Source organism: Chelonia mydas, chromosome 1 (genome assembly GCF_015237465.2).
Source record: "Chelonia mydas isolate rCheMyd1 chromosome 1, rCheMyd1.pri.v2, whole genome shotgun sequence".
In the NCBI taxonomy this organism is placed as follows: Eukaryota; Metazoa; Chordata; order Testudines; family Cheloniidae; genus Chelonia; species Chelonia mydas.
The window spans coordinates 112,669,165-112,689,638 of NC_057849.1; the positions used below are offsets into that span (position 1 = coordinate 112,669,165).

General features: G+C 39.3%; 1 protein-coding gene across 4 annotated transcripts in view; it reads left to right on the forward strand.

The window, feature by feature from the left end:
* Window positions 1-20,474, forward strand: part of UXS1 (UDP-glucuronate decarboxylase 1) — a 95,349-nt gene that overhangs the window by 73,168 nt on the left and 1,707 nt on the right. For all 4 annotated transcript variants that reach the window (XM_037897686.2, XM_037897682.2, XM_037897693.2 and 1 more), the window contains 5 exons: window positions 3,246-3,365; window positions 7,873-7,916; window positions 11,949-12,009; window positions 13,572-13,629; window positions 18,662-18,765. In XM_037897686.2, the coding sequence (XP_037753614.1) occupies window positions 3,246-3,365; window positions 7,873-7,916; window positions 11,949-12,009; window positions 13,572-13,629; window positions 18,662-18,765 (387 nt within the window). The remainder of the gene's footprint in view (window positions 1-3,245; window positions 3,366-7,872; window positions 7,917-11,948; window positions 12,010-13,571; window positions 13,630-18,661; window positions 18,766-20,474) is intronic.

Sequence of the window (20,474 nt, forward strand, 5' to 3'; positions counted from 1 at the left end):
GTTTACATCAAGGACAGCAGGCAGCTCCTGTCATTAACTGTCCAACACTGCAGGTGGCTCTGGATGCCCCCCAGATCAAGATGCCTTCAACTTAAGTGTTTGGTTTGAACAGTGAACTTGTAGCCTCCTTATTGACTCATCCGACCACCTTCTTTGCTCTGGGAAACTTACAACTCACAGCTGGGTCTATCTGGATCGAATCTTCCTTCTCCCCTTCCCGCTTCAGCAAATAAATACATTTAGTATTTAGTATTATGAGTTTAGTATTATGAGTTAGCAGCACACATGAAATAACTGCCCAGGCCCTAGATGTTGGTGTGCTGTCCTGAGAGGAGGAGGGAGGTCACAGCAATGCAACATGGGCTTGGAGGTGTTCAAACTAATGATGGGGCATGGCTAGGAGTATAACATTCTATAAATATTTGAAGCCTCAGATAAATTATTCCAGAAGAATATGGAGGGGGGCTACTAAAAGTAATGGGCTGAAAATGAGAGGGGAAATTTAGGCTGAATAATGGGATAAGATTCCCAACACTGAGATCTACTAGTTTGTGGAATAGTTTCCCAAGGGAATGGGCGGAGGCCTGATTGTCTTGTGAGACTTCAAAATAAGGCTGCATAAAACACTATAAAATAAACTTTAGGAATAGTACTCCATTGGGATGTGGGTGGAACTAGATGATCTATTCTCTCTCTGGCTTCTGTGCTAGCTACTTGAATCTGTTGTGTAGCTTGAAAAATCTCCCAGCAGAGATGGGGATGGTGGTTTTCCCCAGTGTCTTGAATCTTGACCATTAGGTACCGTCTCCCACTTGTAGTGTGAGCTCTTGCTGACAGGCACTATCTCCTGTGTGTATTTCTCTGTCATGCACACACTGCCATTTTGCAACCTATATTGGATAACAGAAGCCAGTTGACCCAGCGTGTGCAGTACTGCGTGAAATATAGTCCACAGTTGGAGACTCTTACGTCTATTACGAATAATGGGAGTGGGGACCATGAAGGGACGAGAAACCATATAGAGCTGTTTGCAGATGCAGTGGAGGCATTCATAAACATGGTGTAATGTACTCTGTAAGCTACTGTTAGAAGTATAAAGCTTAACACGTTGCATTACGAAGTCCACCACAGTCCCAGACTGCACACCAGGGGGATCTAGTCACCTAGAGTGTTGGTGTTCTTAGGGGTTGGCTTGTTTTGGCCTTGTTTTGAAATGGATTAGCTTGATTTTTGGCTTATTGTGAAAGTCGAGGTGCTTATTTGCCACGTGAAAGTTGACAACTGTGCTTCCAGTAAAGCACACTTGGCTGATTGCCACTCCCTTGGTGTGGATAGGGGACGTGCTAGCAGATAGTGTCAGTATGGTCTTCGGGATAAAGCACAGGATTGGAAGTCAGGAGAGCTGTGTTGTGTTTATAGTACTGACACTAACTTGCTGTTACAAGCTTGGGCAAGAGACAGCAATCTTTTCTGTGTTACAAAAATTTCCCATTATTGACAGTGAGTGCCAGCTCAACACAGGTTATCTGCATGTTTAAACAAGGGCAAACTGTGCTCAGCACTGTTTAAACCTTACCCACAGTTTCTGAAATGGTGCAGAACACTGTTTGTTCTTATTTGTTCTTACAGTTGAACCATGGGCACCTGCATCCCTTGGTGACACGTACTGTCAGCAATGGATAATTTTTATAATGTTTTTATAATGTTGCCAAGTCGTTAGCCTCTCTAATCCTTTTTCTCCTGTTTGTGAAATAAATATCCGCCTTTTTCACAAGGCTGCTGTGAGGATGAATTTGTTTATTTATAAATGATTCTGGGTTCCTGGGGCAGGCAGTTAAATATTCTTATACCTGAAGCTACTTTCAGGCTAACCTGTTTCCAAGAAAATCATTGTCTTTGGATGTTTCTCAAGTGAGGCGTGTGTGAGCACAGGCTGCAGTTTTCTGAAGAGAAGTTGAAAATGTGTGCAGCACACTGTGTATCCCCTTATAATGGGAAAATCCACAAGCATAGTTTCACCATGTCTTCAAGTCCCTTTTTCCAGGAAGTGGCAACCAGCCACAGTCTGTTGGCAAACTGTTTGAAAACTTAAAGTTCCATGTTTTCATTGAAAGGCTCAAGAATATTGTAACAGATTACGTGATTTGTGTAACCCTAGGAGTTTGTGCTTGTGACTTCTGCTGCCTTTGAATTAGTGGTAAGAAGTTTACTTTTAGAGGTGAAGTTTCTACATGTTGTCACAATGAACTGTCGCGTGCATCAAAAGCCAACCCTGTGCATTAGTTCACCATGGCTGAACGTTCTCCTTGCCATGAAGGCTGAGGATTTGGCTCTCGCAGAATTTAGGTGAAACACAGTTTGTTCTCACTGACGGGTTCCAGTCCTGCAATTTCACAAGGTCACAGTTCCATCTATAGACCACATTTGGTTCTGCTTGCTGAAACTCAGTTGGCTGCACTGATTATCTGAAGGTGGATTTACATAGCATCCACACAAAGCATTACTGGGTATAATGGAAACATTTCTCAGTTTCAAATAAAATTTCTGTAGTATTAAAGTTGTGTAAATAAACAATCGGGATCTGAGAAATAAAGTAGCCCGTAAACTTCATGTAGGCTAATGTGAAACAGTAATGTTATGGCTATGGTTAGGCGATCACTTTATTATAAGCATCAGTTCAGCACCTCTGAAAATCAGGCTTCTTTAAGAGAGCTCACAATGGGCACCCAAAAATCTCTAATCACTTTATAAAAATTTCTCACTGTGCTTAGTCATGGATTATTCTGTGGCCTTGGCAAAGTCACTTGACTGATGTTCTCCAATCTGTGAAAATACTTTTCTGGTGTCTCATTGCTAAATCCTTAGAGCCTCTGATGGAAGACCCTATTGAATTGCAAAGTATTATTATGTTAAAGTATTTCTTAAAAGAAAAATTCATTAGGGTAAAGAACAGTCTTCAGATGGTCCATCAGTGGTTCATATTGCATTATGAATGTAGATAATTAGGGTAAATTCTCCTACCATATGCTCTGTGGTTTATGTGAAGTTACAGAAGTCTCAAGGTGAGAAAGCAGCATGTGTTTAAAAAGTGTATGTTAGCATTCTTATACTTACGGAAATATTTCCCTTTTTGAAATAAACACCTACTAAATGTGGAAGTCTGCACTTTGAAGGGATTGGCGTTGGGGGAGGGAGGGTTGTGGAATCTTCATTAAGTACAAGTTTTGTTTTTCTTTTGCTTACAGGAAGGGGTTGAGGTGCGAGTTGCTAGAATATTCAATACCTTTGGTCCTCGGATGCACATGAACGATGGCAGAGTTGTCAGTAACTTTATCTTACAGGCTCTTCAGGGAGAACCTCTAACGGTAAGTAATTGGCACGTGGTCCTGGGCTTAGAACAAAACCACTTAACGAATGCTATGACCAAGATTTTCAAAAGTGACTGATGATTTTTTTCAATTCCCTAGCTTTTGGGTGCACAACCTGAAACACTTGAAAGAGGCTAGATTTTTAGAAAGTGCTGAGCTTCCACTCTCTGAAAATCAGGCCTCTAAATGTCTCAACATGTGTGTCAAAAAAATAACTAGTCATTCTTGAAAATGTTGGCCTGTATTTAAAAAACTTTATGGGTGTGCATGTTACGGTACTGTACCACAGCCTTTTTTGGGCAAGGTGTCTCTGCCTTAGTTCCCCATCGGTAAAATGGAGATAATAGCACTGCCTTGCCTCGCACGGGTGTTGTGAGGAGAAATACGTTAAGGATTGTGAGGCGCTCAAATAATTCAGTAATAGGGGCCTTATAAGTGCCAAAGATATAGATAGAGGCATACATCCTAAATTAATCATAATACAAAATGGGTGGTGGAGGGGTATTTGAGGTAAAGGATGAGATCGTGAGATATATAATTTCATACACATGGCAACTTTTTAGATTTCACATATAAAATTTGGAGACAATGTCTGGAGCAAAGAACGAGGAGAATGGTACTAGGAAATCACTCAAGGGCTTTCTAGGATTTTATTGTTTGAATTAGGTATCTTTTTAAAGTGTGCCACAGGGTGTATATGGGACAGTTAGAGTGCAACATGTTTGAGTACTCTACAAAGCACACCCTTGTAGAGGGCTTTGCTGCACTGGGTAGACAACCCCAAGATTGAAGTGCATTGTTTATGGACAGTAATAATTTATGTGTGGTCTGCATGCTAGCAGAGCTCCTGTTTGTTTGGAAAGAAGTGTTGCTCAGGCAATAAATGTGCCTAGTCAGTAAGGAGTGGGGAGCTGAAGTCAATTTTTTCAGGGTATCTAACAGTCAGGAAAGATGTTGGGGGGCCAGCATTCTTTCTCATACTTTAACACAATATTATTAGTTCCTCTTTTTCCCCTCTTCCACTAAAATAAACAAAAATACCAATTTATAATGATAGAGGGATGAGTTGCCCTTGTGAGAAAACCTTCAAAAATGACTAAACTGGCCTAGGGCAGGGTTGCTAAGTGTCCAAGCACTGCTTATTCTTTCAGTTCTTCATACAGTTGCGCTGGGAAAGGGTTGCAGTGTTTTGGGGCTGGGGATAGAAGAAATCTATGCCATGGCATGTTCCAAAACCAGTTGTTTCTTGGTACAATCCTTCTGATTTTACATGGTTGTGGTGAGTCATTCCCGTTGTACTGCCCCATGAGCATGCCCACATCTATCACATGGGGTTAAACCAAAGAAAAGTAGCACAAAAGACAGCGACCTCCACCCAAGAATTAATTTAACGTATGGGTTTTCAAAGGACTTCTGTAAATTCTTTTGAAAGGACCTTCACCCTCCTATCCATCCCGTCCTTCACCCCTAAAAGCTGCAGTTGGTTAGCTGGGACTGGCTGCATAGAACAGAATATGTGGGCAAAACAGGGTGGGTGGAGTTCTTATTTCAGGCGGAGAGTTTTGATCCTAGTGGGGTTTTTTGATTGCATCAGAATATACAAACACAATAAAGCAATGACTTGCCAGTACTTTCTGATTACGCTCTGTGTACTCTATGCTCCTGGGGTGATATTCAGGGGGCACAAAGTATCTCTCTCTAGGTGGCATTTAGAAGTTTTGCATAGAGCATCAGAGGTCAGATGTTGCTGTGTGTTTTAGCTGACCATTCTCCTGTTGCTTATACCATGCTGGTCAGGTGGTTGATATGCCAGCTTGGCATCTGAATACATAGTAGTTCTGAGCTTCTCAGACTTATCCAGCAGAGCCTTGACTTTTTTTATAACTACAAACTGTGAGAACGTAATCATTGCAGAGACACGAAATTCCCTGACAGCTTCCCTAAAAGGTGTTTATGTGGAATATTTATCTAGATTTAAAACAATTCGTAGTTCAGGATATTTTAAAGTGTCATCAAGAAAAGCTTGGAGTAGTACTGTCCTCTGGGAGGAGAGTTGAAGGCTTGTCTATGTTCAGTTTTTTTATTTTTTTTAACTCCCAACAGCCAATCTACAGTTGAACTCCTGCTGTTGCAGCTGCACCTGTGGAGCAACGGGGAAATTTTAAGCAAATAAGTTGGTGTGAGCACAGCCAGAGTTGAATAATGACTCCCTTTAATTCTTTGGAGTCTGAAAAGTCACTAGGGAAGAGGATGAGGGTACTAGTGATGCTTCAGCATCCTGACTAGATGGTGGACATTGGTTAACTGGAGCACAAGAAATGCAGCTCTCCATTTGGATGAATGGGCGGTCAGATTTTTAAAGTTGTCGCAAGTTATTGCTATTGTTTATATTACAGTGACACCTAGAGGCCCAACCAAGGATCAGGTCTCCATTGTGCTAAGCATTGACATGTCAAAAAGACAGCCCCTACCCAAAAGTGTTCACTATCCAAGTATAAAATGAGACAACAGGTGGATGCAGCAGGCAAAGGGAGCACATGGTAACAGTGGAACAGTTCAGTGTAACAAGTAGCAATCACTGCACCCATCAGTTATGTAACCATTGCTGGATGTTTTGCAGCCATCACAGCAGAGGAGCATTACAAGGAAAACTTTGAAAAAGGCCTTGTGGTAGACTTCTTAGTTATAATTTGTAAAAGTCTCTTACCCTAGATAAAATAATAATAAATAAAAATTTGACCCACGGTCACTGTACTACTGGTGCATGAGTATCAAAAAGCAAAATTGATTAGGCATAAGAGTGAGACTGAAGTTTTGTTGAATTGGCCAACCTCAGTAAAATAAATCAACAGCCAGCAGAAAAACACTGAAAAGTGAATCGGAAATCAAAAACTCAATTTTTTTACAACTTTTGCAATTAAAATTAAAATCTGTTCTCATTAACTATTTTAAAACATGAGTGTTCATTTTTTATCCAAAAACCCCCCCACAAATAAATGGATAAAAGCACTCGTTTAAAAGAGAAGTTCAAATGTGGGAATTAATTATACATTATTAATTATATTATCTCTCTTAATTATTCCTCATTAGAGTCAAATGTTTTTGTCCCATACAAACAGTCAGCTTGTTTTTATTGTTAAAGTATTTATATGAGAAGTTGTGGGGGGGGAGGGAACACAGTGTATTCTCAGACTGCCTTTAAAACATGTGGCAACGAAGATCACTGTGTAGAAAACATGCACAAAGTGAGTCTTTCTCTTTCTTTCCACATATAGATAAAATTAAATATATTAAAACAGGTTTCGGAGTAGCAGCCGTATTAGTCTGTATTCGCAAAAAGAAAAGGAGGACTTGTGGCACCTTAGAGACTAACAAATTTATTTGAGCATAAGCTTTCGTGAGCTACAGCTCACTTCATCGGATGCATTCAGTGGGAATGAATCCGATGAAGTGAGCTGTAGCTCACGAAAGCTTATGCTCAAATAAATTTGTTAGTCTCTAAGGTGCCATAAGTCCTCCTTTTCTTTTTATATTAAAACAGAGGCTGGAAAGCTGTGTGGGGCGTACTGTCGAGCCACCAGTGCACTCTCCCACATTTCTTTCAGAATAAGATATTAAGTAAACTCTATTAGACCTCTAAATGTTTAGGGCTTCGTCCAAAGCCCACTGAACTGAAGACTCCCTTTGAGATTAGTGGAGTTTCGGTCAGACCCTTAAAGCAGGCTTAACCAGAGACAGATGTTGGCATGTACATCAGTTGTGTCCCTATTTTCTGAGCAAAACAAATATTATATCTACTTCTTCCAAAAAGTTTTTCTAATTCAGTGTGTGCCCGTGTCAAGAGGTGTATCTGCATTTTTATCCTTAAACATGCCTATTTATGGCTTTCAAATATAGTTATTGATTTATACTGGAACTTTCAAAAGTATGCTGATTTATTGCCTTAACATCACAGCCAACTTGTGTAAAAACTGAAGGTATCTGTACTGTGGTGGAGCCATTGCAATGCCTTAGTTATTTCCACTTAATGTGAGAGGGGTTTTTTGGTTTTGGTGGTGGTTGCATGAAAAATAGTAGATCTGTCTCAGATATTCACCGCACAGTCAGTGTAGAGAGTCAGACAGCCGAGTGTCATGGCCAGGCCCGGAAGGTGATATTAGCAGCTGCATTTTCTATGGAGTACAGAGGAGGGACACTGGTGGGTCCTGGGAAGACCAGAGAGAAGTAGCTATAATCCTCAAGACAAAAGATAAGGAGAGTTCTACCTGTAGACAGTGAAAAGGGGTTGAATCTTAGAAGAGTAGTGTATGAAGAATTGCCAAGATTAGGATTTGGCCTGGCACTCATGATGCACAGGCTGGCAGCCAGCTCTGTCTGTAACTTGTAATTTGATGTTGTGTCCCAAATTCATGCCTCAAGTGGTCCTGACAGCTTATTTATGGTGGTGTTGACACATGCCATATGTTTTCATGTTCTTGTAACTTTGTTTTTCATTGTTTTTTAGGTATATGGGCCTGGAACTCAAACGAGAGCATTCCAGTATGTCAGGTAAGGCTTGCTTGTTCTCTCTAGCACTTTTCTACGGAGTCTGATACCTGTCATCATATTATGATAGTCTGACATTCTACAGACAGGATCAAGCCAGTAAAATGTAAAGCAAAAAAAAGTAGTGTTCTAGAACACAAATTCTCCTTTCACAGAGAAGTTGAATATATAAATAGTCCCTAGCCAGGTGAGAACTTTAAATTCAGACATAGCTAGAAATTTGTGGTTATCCTCATCAGTGGACGCAAGTGGTTCTGTTATTTTTCTGCTTCATGAAAACTCAAGTTTCATGTCTTTGTATCTGAATGCACTGCTATATCACCTTGTGTTCATAAGGGGCTACGTAGCTTTTAATTTGATTTCTAGAAATAGGCTTATACAATGAGGTTTTAGCCACTGATGAAACTACAACATGGAGCTGCTTTGTGGTAAAACCCAAGTTTAGATTAAATTTAGTGCAGTGTGTTGCTTAGTGTGGAAGTAGCACCTTGCAAGCCACAGTGTACTGTGGCTACACTAAGGAGTTTTCACTGGTTAAAATCTCCCTTGTAGACAAGATCTAGGTTTGTCCTTCACCATCTTTATTAGGAAACATTCATATCAGAGCAGTAAGATTCAGGGGCTTTTAATTTTGATTTCTGTGTTTTGTGTCTAGCAGAAATAAAATCATAACTTCAGCTCAGGCATGTCGTCTGTGATTCCAATTTAAATCTCATTTCAGACATTGATTGTATTTCGGAACTCAGTAAAAGAAAATGTTTTTAATTGCATGTAACCATGAATAGAGTCTAACCATATTTCATCTTCATTTGAAATTTGCAACTATTTATTAACTGTTCATATAACACTATGGTAGGGTTTTCTTGCAGCACAGATTAGAATTCCCTTGGGAATTTGTGGTGACTTTTTTTTTCCCCTTCAGGCATCACTTGAATATTTTAGTGACTAAGGCCTGAAGCTTAACATTGAGTAGTCCCACTGAAATCAATGAGACTACTCATGGGCTTCAAGTTAAGCACATGCAGAAGTCTGATCAGGATTGATGGCTAAGGGAATTTCCAGTAACCTCCAGATTGTGGCAGGTTAATCCCTACTCTGTCCTCATACAGTTATACATCAGACTTTGAATTCTGATCTAGTTGTGACTCTTACTTCCTAATGCCCAGTTTAATTGCACAGACTCCTGAAACATCTTTTTTGCAAGTAAACAGGGAAATATGGTTTTTTGTTTTTTACAAGAATAACACCTCTTTGTAAAAAGTGTAGAAAGCAACTAAAATCAAAAACAATACTATTGTAAAACTATAGACTCCAAAAGTCTGGCTATTTTGTGTAAACCTGATTTGCAGTGCACTGACTTGATTCCCCCTTCGGTCCAAACAAACAGATCTATATTAAGACTGCCTTTTTGCAAGACTTAAAGAATCTCTTAAAAATTACTCCTAACCTTTGAAAATAATTTTTAAAATACAGTTTTACAGTTAGAATTTTAAAGTTATTGGAAATACAGTAATATGCCTGCCTGCCTGCCTTCCTTCCTTCCTTGAAATTTTAAAATGTCATATTTCAATAGAAAATACAATTTTCCTGCATATTTGTTCTAAACAGCATTGAGAACCAGTTAACTGGAACTGTCCAGTCTAGTTTAATTTCACAAATGGAGTGATGTGCCCTAAATAAAGCATGAGGGATGCAAATAGAGTTAACGCTTTTGAAAGCCTTTGGTTTTGATAGCCTGTGTTAGTAATACAAGGAATTCTGTTGGTTATTATCTTGGCAGCTTCTCTCTAAAGCTGCCTGCCAAAATTTGACTTCACACCTTCATGCTTTCCTCTGAACAGTTTAGGGTAATATCAGACATGGCAAGTAATGATTTAATGTGTATTTATATTATGACATTCATGCTATAATCTTGTCCATCAGCATTTCCCATGGGTTGTACAATTCAAAGTGCTGTCCCATAATATTAGAGAACTATTTTTTTAGCTCGTTTAGTGCTGAGACAAAATCCTCCCTTATTTTAAAGTGACAAAAGTGCTTTATTTCATGTATTATAATTACTCATTGCATGTTAAGATTAGACGTCTTTGGTACTGAAAACCAGTGTGATCAGAACTGGATCGTGTCTAATAAGGCAAATCTTTAGTTTACTAAAAATACACCTTAAGCAGTCATTTAAAACTACTAATTTTAAAGGGCACAGCATGTCTGGTTTTCATTTATTTATTTTATCTGTATCATACTATTTTTTATATCTAGGACAATTCCCCTTTTATCCCCCCATTCCCTCGCACACATCTTGAAGTCTGCTTCACTATATAAATGGCCTCAACTAATCCAAAAATACAGACCCCCTCTTCTAAAGCCAAGGGCTCTAATAACTTATATAAAAACTTAGGACCTGATCCTACAGCTCTCATTTAGATGTAAAATCCTATTGTCCTCAACTGGAGCATTCACATGAGTAAAGGCTGTAAGAGTAGCCCCCTTGAATAATCTTTACTGCTGTCATTCATTTTTAAATCACTTTAAAAACACTTCATGCACGAGATACAGGGTAAATATATTTCACATACAGGTTTAATATAAACAATGCCAGTTTATGGTTAAGAGAACACGTTGCACAACACTGTTTGCTATACGTAATTACCTAATAGATAGTGCAGCATGATAACTTACTGTTTGCAATTGACGGTCGGGACTAACTGTAGTAGTATTACAATGCATTTATAACAAAGCACATGGTTGTGTTGTCATTGCTGTGATGCAGTGCAGCCTACTATGGAGTGGAAGGGACTTTGTACCTTTACTCCAGGATGAGTTAATTACCCAAATTCCTCAAAATTACTGTTAACAATACACTTCAAAATGAGCTTTTATTCAGTTTATTACAGTTGATGAAACATTACTATCTAATCGACACAAATCCACATTATAATTATTTATATAGTGCCATAAAAATGCATGGCACTTAAGAAAGTAGTAGGTTCTTCCTTGGCTTCAAGGAGCTTACATCAGAGGTCCCGCACTCTGGTCCTGATGGCCAGACCCTTACACCCATGCAAAATTGCTGCGACTTGTACAGACACAGGAGTCTGTCTGTGCAGATCAGATTCAAGGTTGTGACCTATATTTATTGAACAGCATGTCCATATCTCCTGACTTACTCACCAGATAAACCAAAGTGCCAGGGTTGTTGGGTTTTTTGTTTGTTTGTCAACCCCCCCCCCCCCCCCCCCCCCAAAAAAAAACAAACTCCTTTAAAAAATCTCTTCTCCCCCTGCCTTCTGCAGTAATATTAGTAGTAAATGGTATAGAAATTTGTAGCATTTTGATTTGGCACACCTAGTTTGAACATGTAATAAAGAGAAGAGCTGATGTTTTTGTTGTTCATATTGATACTCTGGACTTAGGACCGAGAAGGAGGATTTAGTGCGTAACACCAAGATATCATTTTTTCCAAAGTAAACTTATTTTAACAGAGTCTTTTTAAAGCTTCTGAAAATAAGGACAAAACTTGGTAAGCAGCAGTGTCCTTGCTTCTTTTCACTATCTTGAGCCAATCTATTACAATCCATCTGAAAAATTGGCAATTGCCTCATTTTAAATGAGTGGGAGGCTTAGAGGCCAGAGGAAATAATAAAGTATTAATTGTTTAGCAGTAATCCGTTAATATTTCTTTGTTTTTTCATATAACTGTGGAGGAACTGCAGCTTGTGCCTCCCCAATGTAAATGCTCTCACTACAGCAAATTATCCTCTAAAACTAACAGCAAGTCCTCCACTGTTTTTGATTTATTGAAATTCATAACTATGGAGCTAACCTGCCAGCAGATTACCAGTTGGTATGAAATGTGGACTTCCACTTGAAATGTACAAAATGCATAAAATCCATTTTAATTACAGGATTTGATTTCTGCATTCATCATCGAATTATGTTGCTTCAGTGGGGTTCTAGCAGTATGGATCTCTTTGAATAAAATGACTGTTGAAAGAGAAATGGATATCTACTCAATCCCTTCTTTCCCTTTTGCAGTGATCTTGTGAATGGGTTGGTGGCCTTAATGAACAGCAACGTCAGCAGTCCTGTCAACTTGGTGAGCATACAGTTCTGTTGTTCTGCTACATTTACTTCACAGTCTAGTTTTTGCTTTCTTACTTGTCATTGGTGTTAACTTTTACAAGAATTAAATGCAGCAAAAATACTTTCCATCATGCACAAAAAACCCAATGTTCACTTTACAAATGAGAGATTTGGCATAGTACATGCCGGGCTCCTAAACCTTAGATCTGATCACTATCTCAAGAATAAGAGAATTTTGCAATACGTTTTGAGTTTTAATTGATTTAAACTTTTTGCTCAATATGCAATACAGCAGAACCCCGTTTATCCGATCTAATTGGGACTGGGGGCAGATTAGATAATCAAAAATCCAGAAAAAAACAGAATGGGAAAGCCCAATGCTGCAGCACCATCTAGTGGCCACAGGAGAGATCACTTCCCTCTAGATCTGGGTGTGCTGCTTGTCCAGTTAACGCAGAGAGCCGGATAATGGAGAATCAGATAAATAGGGTTCTACTGTATTAGAAAGGGGGGGCATGGAGTAAATTATTTTAAGACACTTCAGAAATGCAGCTGAAGACCACCTTCGTTTCTGTACATCAAAAGTGCGATCTGAAACCATTGGTGACACACTATTGTAATTTATTAACCTGTTTCTGCTCCAGAAGCTTCATTTTTTGTTGTTGTGATACGTGCCCCATGCCCGCCCTTTTATGGCAATTGTACTGAGGTATCATCGGTAATAGAGATTAAATATGGATGGCTATTTCCAAAGCAATTATAACATATCCGTGGTTTATCTAGTCACAGCTTGAAATTACAATATTTAGGAACATATGGCATCCTGCTGAGGTCAGCTCTTGAAAAAGTGTGATGATTTTTCCCTTGGGATTCTCATGGAAAGCAAAATGTGCATCTCATGAGGCTAAGCATATGGAAAAAAGGGGGACATGAACAATTAAAAAACACCTGAAAACCTTTGAAAACCTACAGTTTCTTTTTGGGATGACTAAATAGATTAAACTTGGGAGCCGGATTTTCAAAAGCACTCTCTTAGCTTAACTCTGCTGCTATTGAAATGGTAAAATTTCCATTGACTTCATTGGGAGCCAGAGTTAGGCCACCAATAAATGCTTTTCAAAATCTCACCCTAGAAAATGCATTTTGTTATGTGTCTTTGAAGACACATTACATACCATGTTGTTTTAAAAGATGTGGGGGACCAGAAAATTTTTGTTTATAAATGGTTCTGGTTACTTTTCAAAGTAGAATTGAGATGTAGTGCCCCTTTGAGGATAATTAACCATCGGAACAATTTACCAAATTTGATGGTGCATTTTCCATCACTGGCAATTTTTAAATCAAGTCTGGATGTCTCTTCAAAGAGATGCTCTCGTTCAAGCAGGAATTTTATTGGGGCAGTTTTGTGGCCACTTATACAGGAGTTCAGACCCTTCTGGCCTTGTAATCTATGAATTTTAGTTCATTCGCGTATTTGGTTACTATCCTCATAGTGACTCTTGGCAAATCACAAAATACACATTTTTAGAGTTGCTTTGTAATTTCTCTTGTAACCTGTATCCACTTCCTTCTTAGGGGAACCCAGAAGAGCACAGTATCCTAGAATTTGCCCAGTTAATTAAAAAACTTGTTGGTAAGTATGACAAGTAAATCTTGGGTGAAGTTCATAGAGGGCTTATATTATCAGATGGTGATTACTTCATTAAAGTATGTATAATACATAAGGCTAATTGAATCTGTTTCTTTCCATTTTTAAACAGCAGTTGTACCAAGGACATTTAATTGTCTACTGATTCTATAATTAAATATTAGATTAAGAATTTAGAATTTAGTTCAGATTTTCAATTATACATAAAATACTATATGAAGAAAAGAATTAATATTTATTTTCATGTGGCAGTTTGTCATGTACTGTTTACTTATATATAGTTTATGCAAGTTAATGGGTTCGTTGTGGATGAATGAAGAGCCTTTTCTATTCTTCCTCATTACATGTTGCATTTTCTTCAAGGGAGAGGCGAATGTATATCTTTTCCTCCCAACAGCGAACTTAACAAAGAGCACTAAGAAATAGGGATAGGAAGGGCAATTCATGCCCATTCTCAGAGGGACTACCAGCTATTTCTGAATATTGCTCTCCATTCTGGTCTGACCCCAGGTAGACTTCTCTATGCATGGGTTTTCTTCTTTCAAGAAAGAAAAGAAAATGTAAGATGATCGCTTTCAGGTGTACTACACAAAATGCTGGCAGCAATGGAAAGGAGAGATGCTCTGACTATTTTAGCTAAAAGTTCAGTACAAGACCCACACATCAACTCCTGCTGTAAATGCAATCATTGAGAAACTGAGCTGAATGTGAATGAAATGTATCATCTCCTGAACTAAAATACAAATACTGTTTGGGTAGATTCGTCCAGGAATCCTCCTCAGATTTTCTCTCTGAGTTTTTCTCTCTCTACCACCCTCAAAAGCCTCATGCTGTGATGACCATTTTCTCCCCCCTATACTGACCTGGCCACTGGAGGCTAGAAGTGATTCATTCCAGCGCCCATCAGAGTCTCCCTTTCACTTGACTGGAGGGGATGCTGGAGAATACTTGGCAGTCCCTACCTCTCACCCTGTGTTCCTGCTGTTGTGTGTGCTGCCTTTACAGCATTATTGAATCCCAAATTTTCCCAAAGTTAGGCTGTTAGGTAAGAGATCCAGGACCTCCATGGTAGCATTCTCTGAAATGCTTCCAGCTCCATGCGCAGGGCCAGTTAGGCAGAACTGCGGGGTCTCAATGCGTGGATGAGATGATGGTGTAGGGAGGCGGGGTTTAGATTTATTAGGACCTGGGAAACCTTTTGGGAAAGGGGAAGCCTATACAGGATGGGTGGGCTCCACCTAAACCAAAATGAAACCAGATTGCTGGCACTTAACATTAAAAAGGTCGTAGAGCAGTTTTTAAACTAAGGGCTGGGGGAAAGCTGACAGGTGCGGAGGAGCATGTGGTTCAGACAAAGACATCCCTTATAGGAGGATCTGCTAATGGAGATTCTCTATGTCGTAGTAAGCCAGAGAGTATGGAAGACGATAAAATACAAATAGGATCTGATGAGAAACAGTCAAATGAAAAAGTCTTATTCAATTACATCATGTAATGGGAGACAGCTAAAAAGTGACAAGTTTTTAAAGTGCTTATATACCAATGCTAGAAGTCTAAATAATAAGATGGGTGAACTAGAATGCCTCGTATTAAATGAGGATATTTATATAAGAGGCATCACAGAAAGTTGGTGGAATGAGGCTAATCAATGGGACACAGTAATACCAGGGTGCAAAATATATCGGAAGGACTGCACAGGTGGTGCTGGTGGGGTAGTGGCACTATATGTGAAAGAAAGTGTAGAATCGAATGAAGTAAAAATCTTAAATGAACCAAGCTGTACCATAGAATCTCTATGGATAGTAATTCCATGCTCAAATAATAAGGATATAGCAGTAGGAATATATTACCGACCACCTGACCAGGATGACTGTGAAATGCTCAGGGAGATTAGAGAGGCTATTAAGATAAAAAACTCAATAATAATGGTTGATTTCAACTACTCCCATATTGACTGAGTATATATCACCTCAGGACAGGATGCAGAGATAAAGTTTCTTTACATCTTAAATGACTGTTTCTTGGAGCAGCTAGTCCTGGAACCAACAAGAGGAGGGGGAATTCTTGATTTATTCCTAAATGAAGCAGAGGATCAGGTCCAAGAGATGAATATAGCTGGACCGCTTGGTAATAGTGACCATAGTATAATAAAATTTAACATCCCTGTGGCGGGGAAAACACCACAGCAGCCCAACACTTTAGCATTTAATTTCAGAAAGGGGAACTACACAAAAATGAGGATAGTAGTTAAACAGAAATTAAAAGATACAGCACCAAAAGTAAAATCCTGACAAGCTGCATGGAAACTTTTTAAAGACACCATAATTAGAGGTTCAACTTAAATATATATCCCAAATTAAAAAACATAGTAAGAGAACCAAAAAAGTGCTACCATGGTTAAACAACAAAGAAAGAGAAGCAGTGAGAGGCAAAAAAACATTCTTTAAAAAGTGGAAGTTAAATCTTAGTGAGGAAAATAGAAAGGAGCGTAAACTCTGGCAGATAAAGTATAAAAATATAATTAGGAAGGCCAAAAAAGAATATGAAGAACAGCTAGCCAGACTCAAAAAGTAATAGCAAAAAAAATGTTTAAGTAAATCAGAAGCAGGAAACCTGCCAAACAACTAGTGGGGCCACCTTGGATGATCAGTTGCTAAAGGAGCATTCAAGGACGATAAGGCCATTGCGGAGAAACTAAATGAATTCTTTGCATCAGTCTTCACGGTTGAGGATGTGAGGGAGATTCCCAAACCTGAGCCATTCTTTTTAGGTGACAAATCTGAGGAACTGTCCCAGATTGAGGTGTCATTAGAGGAGGTTTTGGAACAAATGGATAAACTAAACAGTAATAAGTCACCAGGACCAGATGGAATTCACCCAAGAGTTCTGAAGGAACTCAAATGTGAAATTGCAGGACTACTAAGTGTAGTCCGTAACCTATCATTTAAACCAGCTTCTGTACCAAATGACTGGAGGATAGCTAATGTGACGCCAATTTTTATAAAGGGCTCCAGAGGTGACCCCAGCAATTACAGGCTGGTAAGCCTGATTTCAGTACCGGGCAAACTGGTTGAAACTATACTAAAGAACAAAATTGTCAGACACGCAGATTTGTTGGAAGAGTCAACATGGTTTTTGTAAAGGGAAATCATGCCTCACCAATCTACTAGAATTCTGTAAGGGGGTCAACAAGCATGTGGACAAGGGGGATCCAGTGTGTTTAGATTTTCAGAAAGCCTTTGACAAGGTCCCTCACCAAAGGCTCTTAAACAAAGGCTCGTAAGCTGTCATGTGATAAGAGGGAAGGTCCTCTCATGGATTGGTAACTGGTTAAAAGATAGGAAACAAAGGGTAGGAATAAATGGTCAGTTTTCAGAATGGAGAGAGGTAAATAGTGGTGTCCCCCAGTGGTCTGTACTGGGCCCAGTCCTATTCAATATATTAATAAATGATCTGGAAAAAGGGGTAAACAGCAAGGTGGCAAAATTTGCAGATAATACAAAACTACTCAGGATAGTTAATACCCAGGCAGACTGCAAAGAGGTACAAGAGGATCTTTCAGAACTGAGTGACTGGACAACAAAATGGCAGATGAAATTCAATGTTGATAAATGCAAAGTAATGCACATTGGAAAATATAATCCCAACTATACATATAAAATGATGGGGTCTAAATTAGCTGTTACCACTCAAGAAATAGATCTTGGAGTCATTGTGGATAGTTCTCTGAAAAGATCTACTCAGTGTGCAGCGGCAGTCAAAAGAGTGAACAGAATGTTGGGAATCATTAAGAAAGGGATAGATAATAAGACGGGAAATATCATATTGCCTCTAAATCCATGGTACACCCACATCTTGAATACTGCGTGCAGATGTGGTCACCCCATCTCAAAAAAGATATATTGGAATTGGAAAAGGTTCAGAAAAGGGCAACAAAAATTATTAGGGTTATGAAACGGAGAGATTAATATGAGGAGAGATTAATAAAACTGGGACTTTTCAGCTTGGAAAAGAGATGACTAAGGAGGGATATGATTGAGGTCTATAAAATCATGACTGGTGTGGAGAAAGTAAATAAGGAAGTGTTATTTACTCCTTCTCATAACACAAGAACTAGGGGTCACCAAATGAAATGATTAGGCAGCAGGTTCAAAACAATCAAAAAAGTATTTTTTCACACAATGCACAGTCAACCTGTGAAACTCCTTGCCAGAGGATGTTGTGAAGGCCAAGACTATAACAGGAGTCAAAAAAGAACTGATAAATTCATGGAGGATAGGTCCATCAATGGCTATTAGCCAGGATGGTCAGGGATGGTGTCCCTAGCCTCTTGTTTGCCAGAAGCTGGGAATGGGCAATGGGATGGATCACTTGATGATCACCTGTTCTGTTCATTCCCTCTGGAGCACCTGGCATTGGCCACTGTCGGAAGACAGGATACTGGGCTAGATGGACCTTTGGTCTGATCCAGTATGGCCGTTCTTATGTTCTTAATCCTCTGAGATTTTGCTCAGCCCCTTAACGCTCCAGTCTTGGACATAGCTTGCTTCTGTGGTAAAACACTATGGTGCCACTAGACAAAATAAGTTCTCTCTCCATTTGCTGCTCACTAACTAACTAGCTCTGTTTTGCTCTGCCCACAAATTTTTAAACTCAAATAAACATTTGTATACAATAATGCAGAATGTTTTGGGCTTGCGTAGTAAGTTCTTAATGTCCTACCATGAAAGGATCTGAGTACAAGACTCACACATGGTTCTTCGCTCCACAGACAATAAGGAAAGGATAGTACTGGGGAGGAGGAAGTGTTTGAGTCACTTTGCAGTACCACTCCTGGATGGTTCATCCCACCTTTGCTGGAAGGACAGTCATGTCAGTGTAAGGCGTTTTGGAGGATGGGGAGAATTGGGAATAATCTAAATAGGCTTGAGAGGGACATCATGCCACCGCTGGGGAAATGTGTAAGTTGAAAGCATAGTAAAGAAAGGATAATAAAATGCAGTATTTTATTCAACAGGTAGTGGCAGTGAAATCCAGTTTCTCTCAGAAGCTCAAGATGACCCCCAGAAAAGAAGGCCTGACATCAAGAAAGCCAAGTTATTGCTTGGTTGGGAACCTGTGGTATGTAAAGCTAGATTAATAGTGTCATGTGTATAAACTGTTGTTTTTTTGATGATTGTCTTGCCTTTATAAAAGAAGATATTCTGCAGTTATTAGAGCATCTTAAAGAATTGGGGGAAGTGGAGGAAAGTATTCCAAGGGCAATTATTGTAAAGGTTATAAAGTGCCTTGAGTCTTACATGGACACTCAATAAATGTGTACGGGGGAAGTTCTACGACCTGTGTTGTGCAGGAGGTTAGACTAGATGATCACAGGTCCCTGGCCTTAAAATCTATCCACCTATGAAATACGTGACAAAGCATTGTAATAAAAATTAACCTAATTTGTATAACAGCTCTGACTAAGGCAATAGTCCCTCATATGCCTGTTGTATACCTTGGAATGTGTGGTACATAATGAATTAGCCCTCCACTTATCCTGTTGTTAAAAGAGAAATTTGCTTTTATGATGTGGATGATGATCAATACAAAATGAAATAAAAAACATTTAAGGGTTGAGGTTTTTAAGATCCTTTTAAAGATATGCAAATGTTACTGCACTCATCAGGCTTAATCTAGTCACAAGGGAGGCTTGAGAGGAGTAGCAGAAGAACCCAATAAAAATTAGGTAGTTGGACAAAGCGGTAGTATACTAACAGTGAGATTTTGAGAACCCACTCAGGTTGGCCTACCTCTGCTCCCACTTAAGTTAATGGGAGTTTTATCATTGACTTCAGTGAGAACAGTTTTAAAGCTTTTGAAATTCCACCCTGACTTTGCCATGGACAAAACTAAGTTAATACATATTGGACTAATTAATTAAGGTATTTATTCACTGTGGTTCAGAATTAGTTGTATATGCTCTTTCGTAAAGGTAGGGGAGATCTGGGATTTATTGTAGGCAGCAGTAAAATTTGCTTGATATACAGTCACTGTCCAAAAAAGCTATTAAATACCTGGGCTGCATTAAGAGGCTGGGAATAACACAGATAGTATGGTAATACCATTGTATCACTCAGTGATGTGTACTCTTTCCTGAATACCTCCTTCTACACACACCGACTCATCGCCCTTTCTTAAGAAAGGCCTTCCAAGCCGGCATTACAACGTCTTTTCTCCCTACATTACCTTGAGGCTAACTGGCCACACTACACAGAGCCACTCAAATAGCCAGCACAAGTGTTGCCACCTGGCCTTGATTCTTAAGCCTTGATTTCACTAGAGAACTTTGTTGGATAACTGTTTTTAAAACAATCGTGCTGCTGGAAAACAGATACTGGTTCTAGGGTGGGTGCACCATTAATGACTACAAACCCTTCAACCTTTCATGACCCAGCCTCCCTCCCCTCACCCCCGCATGGAATTCCAATAAACCCTGGAAATTAGCCAATACTCGGGTGATACCAGCATAAAGTATGTCTGTGATTGATAATGATCCTAATGATGAAACACCCAAACCTTCCTGGTTATGTTTCACTCACACAGGTGCCATTGAGCATAGCTGAAAGCAAGAGCTTGACTATTACAAAGAGAACTCTTCCCCATCTAAAACTGGGGTAAGGGGCTTAGTTTATCGCTTTTAGGCCAGCTTCCCCTCCATCAGTGTGAAATGGTTCATGTGGGGCATGAGCAGGTCGGAAGCCTGTCCTTTAAAAAAAAAACAAACAAAAAAAACCTGTTGATGTAATGAGATTCCTCTTCCCCTGTGTGCCTGGTGCATTCAGAACCTA